This window comes from Argiope bruennichi, chromosome 1 (assembly GCF_947563725.1).
Source record: "Argiope bruennichi chromosome 1, qqArgBrue1.1, whole genome shotgun sequence".
Classification (NCBI taxonomy): domain Eukaryota; kingdom Metazoa; phylum Arthropoda; class Arachnida; order Araneae; family Araneidae; genus Argiope; species Argiope bruennichi.
In genome coordinates, this window is record NC_079151.1 from 8,197,317 (window position 1) to 8,209,959 (window position 12,643).

The 12,643-nt window shown below is 27.4% G+C and overlaps 1 protein-coding gene across 2 annotated transcripts in view; it reads left to right on the top strand.

The window, feature by feature from the left end:
- The first annotated feature begins 332 nt into the window (after positions 1–332).
- The window catches only part of LOC129962827 (glycogen synthase kinase-3 beta-like), a 32,185-nt gene continuing 19,874 nt past the window's right edge, over positions 333–12,643 (top strand). The window contains exons 1-2 of one of the 2 annotated variants that reach the window (XM_056076828.1): positions 333–521; positions 5,435–5,712. In XM_056076828.1, the coding sequence (XP_055932803.1) occupies positions 500–521; positions 5,435–5,712 (300 nt within the window). In that variant the 5' untranslated portion in view covers positions 333–499. The remainder of the gene's footprint in view (positions 522–5,434; positions 5,713–12,643) is intronic. The other variant, XM_056076834.1, reaches the window with a different exon arrangement.

The window sequence follows — 12,643 nt, forward strand, 5'->3', positions numbered from 1 at the left end:
ACATATTTTTAAATGTAGGAATTTACATTATGAAGCTTACAGATGAAATTATTCTTGAAATATAAGAATCGGAAATGGAATGCATAAATTACGATGTGTGCTTTTTCTAGATGAAATTATGATATTTCCAATGAATTATTATTGTGTTGGTAAAACATGTATTTCATTTTTTTATGCTTTTTTTTGAATTTTCGTTATTTTATTCCTTCCCCTTCAGTTTGAAATTCTATTTAATAAATAAAAGTGACATCTGAAAGAGAAAGTGGAACTAAAAATTATAGCTTTACAGAAATTTTTGAACACTCTACATTTCACACCGTAGTGACGTAAGAAGAGGAATGAGTTGTGCCTATGATGCAGTAGTTTCGCTGTAGGTTGCTGGTGTTGAAAACAAGGTTTTGTTCGAAGTTGTTGAGTTTACTAGCAAAAAGCAAGAAAAGAACCATGAACTGTGTTCCTAGACTTCGATTCAAAGTGGTATTCCGGTAGTGCTGTATATATGTTCCATCTACAAAAATCTTGTAAGCTTAGTTTCTCTTCTTTCAAATTTTTTTGTTTGTTTATAGTGTATATTAAGATATTGTAGAAGCATATGATCTGAAAGGTTTTACTCTAAATGCGCATAAAATTTTTAAATGTACATATTTCTTAGCGTATGTTAAATACTATGTTTGAATTCGTATATATTTTTTTGTTTTGAATTCATCGCGAGAACCATTGATAGTGAAGTTTAAAATCTGACCTTTTGATCAAATTTAGCTAGCAAATATAAATATTCTTGCCATTTCTTTTCACTTTTTATATGTAATTTAAGATTCTTTGCTTTTTGAAGTAACCTTATTTCATCCTAATCTATTATAGCCTATGTAATATAAATATATTACATAGAACCAATTACTGCTAGTAATTGGTTTTTCATGTTACTTTAAAATGGTTCTAATACTCTTAATTCTACTCTTAACGTGAATTTAAACTGTAAGAGTAAAATTTCTTTAAATCAATTAATACTATTATTGTGTGTTATTTATAATAGTCTTATACTATACATGTATAAGTTTAATTTTTAAAAAAAAAAATTTTTAGAATAAGGTTTAAACATGGTAAACTGAACTAAGGTATCTAAAAAATAATGGTTAATCTGGGATAGCTGTATAGGATTAGTTTCATTTCATCCCAGTGTTTTTTCCATAGATATAACATTCGAACTCGGGGGAGGGGGGCATTATGGATTCTTTTGATGATCTCTCATCTACCTGGGAAAGATAAACCTAAACATGAAGGAGAACTGAAGGCTTCAACGTTGAGTAACATCATTGATCTTACATTTTCATAATATGATGCAATTTAAAAATGAAGGTGCCTAATTTCTGGAGTTATTTAAAATAACATTACACTTATAGGAAATAATATGCTATAATACAACAAACAAGAGACAATGTATATAAAAGAATGTAAAAAAGATAACACCGATGCAGCAATGTGCATAAATGATAAAAAACAAATAATACAATTTAAAAATATTACATTATTTAATCTATTTATTTATTAATTTTTTTTTTGTCTCAGTATGAATTTTTTAAACATATAAAGTATTGTGGCATATATTATATATAGCATTTGTCAACACAACACTGCACAAGGATAAGTACTCTTAAAATTCAACAAAAAAAAAAAAACACTAGAAACCTAATCCCTTGGGCTTGTAATCAGATCTTATATCGATTTAAGAATTAAAATTTTTTCCCCTGATTTTGAGCATCAGACTGAATTTCATTTATATTATATAAAGCAATATTTCAAGTTCCTTTCAATTATTAAATTCAAAGTTCTAGGAGAACAGAATCCCTCTAGAGTTCTTCTGCAGATGATAATAAATCTCGTAGTTTAGTAAAATATGAGATATTATTAGATGCTAAATCAAAAGAACGCCATCTTTGGAAATCAGAATGTGGATAATTCGATCCTTTGACAACTTTTATTTTTATGTTGTAGATAATTGGTGCTCATTCAGACTTCAATTGCTGAATTTAGTTTTATATATGATGTTTGGATCTGTATTCTCATTTAATTTGAAAAAATGTTTAATTTTTTCTTGTACCTTTCCTTTTTTATGTACACGTGATTTCTAAACTTTGATATTGTGAACTTTTCTAGTTATTTTCTGTCTACCATATGTGAAGTTTAATTTTAATTTATTATAATTTATAATTTTTTTATTTTGTATTATGCATTGTTATAATCTGTTTGTGCCTTATTATGTATGAATTATTTAGCAATGTGTATAAAAGACTTTTTTTTCTTCCCTTTTACCTCTTCAGACCTGACTTTTTTAAAACTGGTTTAAAAATTTGATCTCTAGATCTTTCATCTTTGTTACATCTCAATAATTTGAGGGAAAAAATATTTGCTGATCAAACAATTTTAAGTCCCATAATTTTAAAGTACACATATGTGTACCTCGGGTCTTAAGCAAGTTAAAGCATCCTTGACTAAAAAAAAAAATCCTGGTTATTTAATAGCTATACTTTTCCTATTCTAATGCCTTATAAATGAAAAAATTCAAAATTTATTATATTAATAATCTATTAAACCTTATTTTGAATGAAATTTCATTTTTTTGAAAATATTACTTAAGTAGATACTGCATTTTGAACACTTGACTGTTCTAGATTTACATCCTGGATACCTGCATTTTGATTCATACTTATCATCCATATAAGGTTGTAGATGGCTTGACATATCTAGTCGTATTTTTTTTTAATTGGGAAGGGATAATTTTTCTTGCTCTTTTAGAGGTATTTTCACCAGATGGTGGTAATGAAATCTCCAATGGTTTTTTAGTTGCATTTACATCATTTTATGACCCTTCTGCTATTAATTTGTTTTCATTCAAAGATGATTTTTTACTTGTTTTTGATTTCTTTTCTGATGATGAGAATTGCCTCATATTTCAACAGGGACCGAATTATATGCATTCGAAATTGCATTTTCATAACATTTTCGGCTTTATTTCTAATAGCTCTGCTTGTTGCTTTGCCATCATTTTATTGTATAGCAAGCAATTGACAACTACTAACTCTACAAAATGCGTGAATGCTTGCATCGGTCATTTTTTGTAATTACTGCATACCGGTAATATGTAAAATAATGATCGTATGATTCCCATATTATATGCTTTTGCAATAGCAGATTATCTTATATCAGCTTTTTATTTCCATTATTTTGACTATCTTCTGCATATTCCAATTGGCTCATTGCTTATACATGTGGATAAGAGAGTCACAGATTTATTATCTTTCTACTTGACAAGACCCATTCATCCCATTTGCCAGGTTTTATAATTTTCGATACATGAGAAATTCTATGGCTTCCCCTAAAATCACTTTTTTCTAAAAGTACAATAACCTCTTTTTGAGTTAAAGCCAATTGATATGAAAAAAAAATTTATTAGCTTATAAAATTCCACATATTCTATACATAATGCGGGATTGAAATATCAATTATTGACTACAAGACAGATATAAAATTAAATTTCTTACTCAAGTTAAAAAATAAATATTTTAAAATTTATATCTTATTACATTACAGAACATAAGAATTACTTATTATAAAAAAGCTATATAATATATTCAAGGGCAAGAAATGACAGTTTGAAAACAAGCGTTCAAAAGATAAACAGCGCAATGGATCGCAAGCAGTTAGGAAATGGGAGCGAAAGCACCTGATGTACACATATGTGTACCTTAGTAAAATTTGTATTTTCACCAATTCTACTATAGATAACAAGATATAATTTGGTAATGACTTTAACCAGACACTTAGTATTTTATAAAAAAATATATACAATAATAGTGTTTATTTTTAAAAATGTACTTATATTTGCTGTGTTTTCTGTTCAACACCATTTTCATTATCTCTAATTAATAGCGTTGGATATGAAAAAAATATCGAACTCTAGTGCTATTTATTGATGCAAAATGGAAGCTACATTCATAATACATGCATTATTTCGCATGCATTATTTCGATAAAATTTTACTTTACTGGATAAGAAAAATGAAAGAAATTGTACACATATGTGTACCTCAGTACTGAAGAGGTTAACTGGGTAAGAGGGTGAACATAGCTAATTAATAAATGTTCAATACTCTTCGACCATTCATATGCCAAGTTGATTTATATTGTTTTTATATAGTAATAAAAATTTGTAATTATCTTAATTTGTTGCTTCGCCACTTCATATAAATTCTTGCAAATCGTTGCAATTGATTTTGAGTTATTATTGTATTCTGAAAATTCTAATCTTAAGATTATCTATTGTTGTGTTATTTACTTGCGGTGAACTAAAATGCAGATGACATTTGTAAATCTGAAAATTATTTTTAAGACCTTAACAGTAAACATTTTGGGAATAATTTTATTCATAAGCAAATAAGTAGCATCTTTGTGATTCTATATTTTATGTTTATTAAATTCTAGAGATTTCACTAAACCTGCTCTTTCATGGATGAATTAAAAGGAAGATATTATAGTAGGAAAAAGTGCACGACTTACTTTTTATTAGTGCTTGGGCTAAATTTATTCTTACATCAATATATTTTAGATTCATTCATGGTTGTATATCAGACAGTATAAATTCTTTGTATTGAATTTTTGATAATTTAAATGTTTTTTTTTCAAAGAAATTTTTATCAATGCTTATTTTATATATAATTTTCATATAAATGTAAATAGATAATAAAAAAAATTGATGTGGAAACATAAGCAGATTTTCTTTTTCATGATAAGAGTTGCACTTGCACAAAAAATTATTCCTATATTAAAAACAACCTTTTTTTTCTTTTTTTTTTTCTTTCTTTTTTTTCTTTTTTTCTTTCTGTTAGAAGGGCCAGTGTGAAATAAGGAGTAGCAATTATGGATAAAAATAATTCTACAAGTGTGCGATGCTTATCTGGACAGTTTGCTGAATTTTTTCCGTTTCTGGAGTGATTCTGTTTTAGTTAGCTATTCTTTATAGGCAAAACCATTAATATGTATAAGTCAGATTCTTATTCATTACTCAGAAAATTAAGTAAAAACAACATAAAAATGTTCTATTGCTTAGATTGAAATTTCCTTTCTTATAGAATATATATATATATATATATATATATATATATATATATATAAATGCTATAATTCTAATTTAAACCTTTTTTCCCAAAATGAACTTTGCAATTATTAATTTTTAATATCCAGAAACAAAATAACTCTTTGAATTGATGTACTGAACCATAAACTAAAAATGCATAAATTAAAAAAAATATCCTTTTTATTTTGTCAAAAGTATTTAATATATATGTATATAATTTATGAAAATTTTACTTTTGATTTAAATATGTCTAATTAGCACATCACAAAATATCTAACATTATGAATTCTTATGTATTTCGTAGCAGGTAAGGACGGTGGCAAGGTGACGACGGTCATTGCCACTCCTGGTCAAGGGTCTGATCGTCCCCTGGAGGTGTGTTACACTGACACAAAGGTGATTGGCAATGGCTCCTTTGGTGTGGTTTACCAGGCACGTCTCATGGAGTCTGGGGAGCTGGTGGCCATCAAAAAGGTGTTACAGGACAAGCGGTTCAAGAACCGTGAGCTGCAGATCATGCGTAAACTTAATCATTGCAATATAGTCAAGCTCAAGTACTTTTTCTACTCAGGGGGTGAAAAGGTGATTATTCCTTCTCTTGAATATTTTTGTTATAAACAGACCTGCCTGACTTCACATTCTTTTTAATAAATTATGAATTGGTTACTATTTCATTAGTAGTGCCCCTAATCATAACCAAACTTGATTGTAGATGTTATTTTTTATTATGCCAACAAAATATGCTGTTTTGCTCTAAGATTTTTCAGAATTTTATCTGATGCACAGTTAATAGATTTATGCTATGAGCTGTTAAATATCTTGTAATCTTAATTTTACTGAAGATAAAAGTAAATGTGTATGAATATTTTAAGTTTTTACATTTAAAGTTAGAATTAGCTTTAAATTGTTTGGTTTATATAAAAATAAAACAAATATCATTATTGTGTGGCTATTATTAAATTTTCTTGGTGTTTTTAGATATCTACTAATTTTCCAGGAAAGATGTTTATCATTACAGATCATTTGAATTACGCAGCCTTTATATTTTATATACAACTATGCGAGTTGGCGGAGTTCTATATAAAATATTTTGCACAGCTCATGAAAAAGTATGACAAACATATATAAGGCAAGTCATAATGAATTTTGGGCTGCAACATGTAGCTGTTACTACATATTTTAAGAGGTAATATATTTAATTGACGATTGTAAACATCACAGATGTTAGTTGTTTTTGTTTCGTTACATGACAAACATCAAGTCCTTAATGCAATTTTTATTGAAATTTCTATTGATACTGGCAATAGCAGTTGTGATATGGGCTATTAAATTACTGATGGTCATTGAGCATGTTGTTGATATACGATGAACTACTTGGCTTTATCTATAATAAAATACCATGCTACTACACTTTCGTGCAGAAATCTTTAAGGACCTAAACACATTACCATACTAGTAGATTAATCATTCAGCTGGTAGTGATAAAGAACCTTACTTTTGCTTCCATTGAGGATTTTATTTTTTTTAGGAGTAAATCTGCTTCCCAATAACTTGTGCAGCCATTGAAATCCATCTACATGACACTTAATAAAAGGATTACAAATTAAACATCAGTGATGTTAGCATTTGTATATATTACCTCTTGGAAGGCGTGCCTTCCAGATAAGTATAGTAACTGTCTGTTGCTCACAGAGGCTTTGATTACATTAAAATATTCCTTTTGATTCATCATATTATGTATAAAATATGTTTGTTAAATATGATGGTAGAGTAGTTTATGTAAATTAGTTGATTTCTCTTAATTATATATAGAGCATTTTGGAACTATTAAAGAGTTGTCCCAGTTTAATGAATTATATATAAGCTCAAGTAGTAAATAATCTTCCACTATTTTAATAAATCATTGAACAGAAATATAAGTAATCTTTAATACTAATAAAAATTATGTGTCTCTGTGCTCTACAGGCCAGGCTGTTTGACCTAAAGCTTCCAAACTTAGTAGATAGTGGTACTTTGGAGGGTGGGAATCTGCATCGTGTGTGTGTGTGTGACACTTTTCCCATGTTCTCTTGTGAGCATGAATAATTTTGTTTATATATAGTAACCTAGAGTGATTTTGTTTGGATTTTAACCGGCTTGGAATATGTTACGAGAAATGTAAAAAATATTGGAAGAGTTTGTAACTGGGCAATCCAGCTCAAAGGCGGGGCGTCAAAATTTTCATTTATCTATAACTTTTCTGATATTGAAGATAAGAAAATTAATCTAATTAGCCTAATTAGTGCCTCATTAAGACAAACAACTTTTGTATTTAAAGTTTTTTGATAACTTCAATATCTTAGGGGCTTAAAAGTGATTTTCAAGTCCTAATTTTGACTGTTTCTAATATCTACAATTTATGTTGCCAGTTTATAAACAGAAATGAAATAAAACTTTTCTTTCAATTCAATAGTTTGAAATTGTTTAATTGCACATGAAATAAAACTAATTAACCCTTTCTAGAGCCATGGGAAGTATGCTCCCCACCAAATTAATCTTTGCATGAAGTTAATTGAATGAACTTAATTATTAATTAATCAAATTAAATTTAATTAATAAGTTAAATGAATCACTTTTCTTAAGCTAATCTCAATCTTAGAAATATTTTAATATATTGTGACTAGAAAAAAATGGCCTTTTAAAGGGTTAAATAAACATATAGAAAGATTTAATGGCAACATTATGTAAAAACGATCGGCTTAAAAATTTCCATAAACTGCATCTTTTTTAGTTCTTTACATATATATTTTAAATTTTTTTTTCTGGAACTTTTGTGAATTTGCTGGTCTTTTGATTTGAAGTCTACTGCATTGCAGAAAGTATACTATATTAATAAAATATTATAATAATAAAAGGCAATCTTTAGGAGTACTTTTATTAACTGATTAATAGCAATTAATCACCAAAAAACATTGGCAAAGATATCATATTAGTCTATTGACTATGTTTGCCCTTGACATACAGTTAATTCTAAAGTTTGTTAATGGCATGCGGTTAATAATAAACACAATAGTGCTGAAGAATATTATTTAAAAATTTATAATAAATGTCCTTTTACTCCAATGAATAGTCATAATTGGTATATTTAAATGCACAACATTAAGATCTTAATTCCAAAATTAAGAAATGCAGACGACTTTTTCTTCCAATATAAATTTAAAAAATGGTAAATTCTTACTTTCTACCATAAAACATTAAATGTTTTAGGCAACATGTCTAATGTAAATATTTGCATTTAATTGAAAGAGCAATATTTGCAAATAATTGTTAATTTCTTCAAATATGTTTAAAATGCAGATACACTTTCAATTCCAGCCGACTAATACAAACTTTTGGCATTTGCTTAAAACTTCAAAGCTTTTCAGTTATACATACTGTATAACAAGCTTAGATTTGCATATTATTTTTATAATATTTTTACTTTGATATTATTTATTTTTCAATAAATACTAAATTATTCAATTATAGAAATATAAACATTACCCATAGTTGCTATAATATGTAATATTTCTTTGCTACTTTATCATATACAAAATATAAAGAAAGTACTGTAATCGTTAAAAAAATTCGAACTTAAGATTTTAATAAAACTTTTTGTTTTAGACTTCTCTGAGTCTGAAAAGCATTTTTGTCATTATGGTTGCCTGTCAATCAATCAGTCTGTCTGTCTATAATAAAAATAACTCAAAACACTTTAAGGTAGATATAGACAGTATTTTCACTATATTTGTAGATTTCTTTCAAATGTTGGGCAATATCTATTCAGAGGAAGTCTGTCTGGCTGGCTGTTTGAATACAAATGAACTCATTAATTACAAAATGCAAAGAGTTATGTAAATAAAATTTGGCATAAGTTTAGCATCTCAAATAAAGATTCATATGAAATTTTGAGCTGTTGACCATTTGTCGGTCCATATTTTCTCATGAATGTAAATATGATAATTTCTAAACACAATGACTTTAAACAATGAAATTCGTTGTATTGTCTTATGACTGCAATTGTAGTTCTGTGTCAAATTTTTATGTGAACTAGTCTGCAAAAATACGTCCAAAATACATATTCTCAAAATGATTCAATAAAAATGGTAGATTCATGCCAAAAATCTGTACTTTGAACTATCACCTGATCTGTAATTTGTATCTACTTTGCATGGCATCAATGAATGCCATTCAAGGTATGCCTGGCTTCATCCAAGGTCCATGATTTTATGTAGGGATAAAAGGGGGGAGGATTAATTGGAGGATATTCAAGAATGTTTCAGGAAGATTATTCTAGTGAGATGATTAAAAAATTTGTGAAAATAGTAACTTAAATGTAACGGAAGCTACCTTTGCCATCCAGCTTGCTGAGAGGAATTATTTTAAAAATATTTTTCCCTGATTTTTTAACAATAGACATTACATTGTTGCTCTGAAATTCAAACCATTTTCATTGTTTAATATCTGTGAAATTTACAATTGAATATAGAACTGAAATTACAATATTGCAAAATTTAGAAGAAAGATGAATTGTAAATTTACTATTTTAACAGCAGTATGATATCATTGGTCAGGTTTTCATTAAGAAAAGTTCATATACGCAATGAACAGTTGCAAGCTAATTAAAATAAGATGATTTTATGTCTGGAAATTTGACTAAGTAATAGACATTAAGTTATAAACTTTTATATATATTAAACATTCTATGTTGTTATAAGAAAAGGATTTTATTGAAATTAAATATAATCTATATGTTTAGTAAACCGGCTAGTTTCCAAATGTAACTTGTGAAGTAATATGAAATATAAATAGTGCTGATATTTCTTTTTGACTATTATGTTTCATTTTCCTTTCTCTAATGATTTTCCCCAGAGGAAAGGAATTGATTTTATTTCAGATTAGAAATATGATATAGAAGATTTTGATACACCAGTTTCTTGATGGCTGGTTTTAAATTTACACAGCAAATTAATTTTACTTAGAATGTATAATCCTTGTAAGGGTTGTGAATTGAAAAGAAAAATTGAATTCTTCTGTTGTATACTTGAAAGAATGTAGTGATCTATTTATTCCATCTTATTTATTTCATCTGTCATAGTGAAATGACTATAAGATCAAATAGAATGGAATATCTAAACATGCAGACCTCCATTTATATATTGACATCAATAAAGCATGATTTCAGAATCAGACTTTTTTTGGAAATATATTTGCTGCTGTCTAAAATTGAGCACAATTTTTTCACGTTAAGATCTTTAATTTTGTATTAATTTGAATCCTGTTCTGTGAAATTTGTCTAATATCTAATGGCTCAAATTTGCATAATTTTCATTTAATATGGAGTTTTACATTCATTTTGGTTGGGTTAATAAAGAAAATCTTTAAAAATAAAATAATTATTACATTTTCTCAAATTTTATTTTAGTTCATACTACGTCCTGTCAGTAATTGCAACACAAAATTTTAATATATAAATTTAAATGTCTCAATAACTTTATCTACTAAATGATACCAGCCTTAGAAAGAAGTGTTGTCTGAACCAATATTATTGTAATTTAAATTAAAAGGATTTGTTAGCTGAATCTTGTATCCATGTCATGGGGTAATGGTCAGCCGATTGGGAAACCGAGAGTCACTGGGGAATTCCTGGTGATGGGGAAAAGTGTGGCAAATTTATTCTAAAATTAAAATTTTTTTTTTATGAATTGATAGTCATTATCAAAAATGACAGTTCGTTGGTATTCTTTCATAAGTGAAATTACACATTATTGTCAATTAATAAAATCAATCACTGATAGTCAAAAACAGAGGTCATCCACATTTCTACACATGGACTAGTTTGGAGAAGATTTATATTTAAATTTCTGAGGTCATTTTTACGCATGGACTAGTGTAGAGAAGATTTATATTTAAATTTCTGAGGTCATTTCTACGCATGGACTAGTGTAGAGAAGATTTATATTTAAATTTCTGAGGAATTGAAATTTTGAGTTTGTAGTAGCATCATCGGTGCTATTTGTGAAGTTCCTGCTATTTTGAAGAAAACCTTTAGTGCACTAAATTAAATTGTTGATTCAAATTAGGGTAGCTCTTCTGTGTCTATTTACCAGTTTATTATGTTCCTTATTTTTGTATTCTATATGTTCATCTAAACAAAATGCACTCGTTCACTCCATTTTCTTATGTTATTTTTTGTATCGCAATATTATTATTATTTGTAATATTTGTAATTTTGCAATAATTAATTTTACTCCAATTTTTTGAGATCTTTTTGTTAAATTATGAAGTACCAGATGTCATTGCTAATATTTTCTTGAAATTTTTTTTGCTTGTTTTTAAGCATTATGAATGTGGATCTTTTACTAAATTCTTCATATGAGCAGAGGTTATGTATGTTGTTATTAATATTTTCTTTTAGCATTTTTCTTAAATTTTGTGTTTATTCAAATTCCCCAACCATTCAACAAAATGCTGTATGATTTAAAAGTAACATATTAAACACAACAAATTAACTTGTTTGATATATTATAAATAGTAGAAAATTGGAAAAAAAAAAAAAAAAAAAAGGGGGAGAAGTGCACCAATTTTCTTATATATTTTGATGCATATGAAACCAAATAAAAACTTTACAAAATTTCTTTACACTATCTTAAAAAAAATTTATATCTCTAAAATATTTTTCGTTTTGTGCACTAAAGGGGGAGAAAATGAATAATAAGATCCAGTTGGTGATATTTTTTTTAACTATAAGAAAAGGCTAAAAGTTAATGCAATTTTGATATCATTGAATAATTTTTCTTATTTTATACAAATACAATTTTGTAATTTTTTTTTTCTGTGGTAGAATTAGTATTCAGTTCTGATTTGTGTGTTAATGAACAATATGGATAGAGAAGAACCTAAGAGAAAGAAAGTCATTTCATTCTTAAGCTCTCTGTCAATTGTATGAGCTTTTGTACTACATCTTTCATGAGTTAGTCTAACAAACACTTCTGAGATATGACTGGTTGTCTAGAAGTCAGTCTAGATGGGGGTCATCTAGTGCTGCTTAAAATATTTGCAAAAAAGGAGGGGAGGAAGTGTTTTACATAATTGAAGCTTATCTGGATTTCAATAACTGAATGTTTTCTTTCCTGAATATTAAATTTTATTTTACATTGATTTAAGTTAAAAGAATAGAACAATTTTTCATGTAAAATTAAAAACATATTGCGCAATAAATGAATTTAATAAAATAAAGCAATATCATTTTAAAGATATTAGATACATTAGAAAAAGTCAGACATTTTTTTTTTAAATCTGAAAATATTCGGGAAAAGTGAGGAAAATTCTAATAGTAGAAGTGATGACCACCCTGTGTTGAAACAAATTCAATCAATGATATGCAATCACTTTATACCAGATTTCTCTGAGCATATATTGGCTCTACTAGAAAAATCTTAAGATCTACGGTTTAATTTAATGCCAACCATAACTATCTTTCTATCGTGTGGTA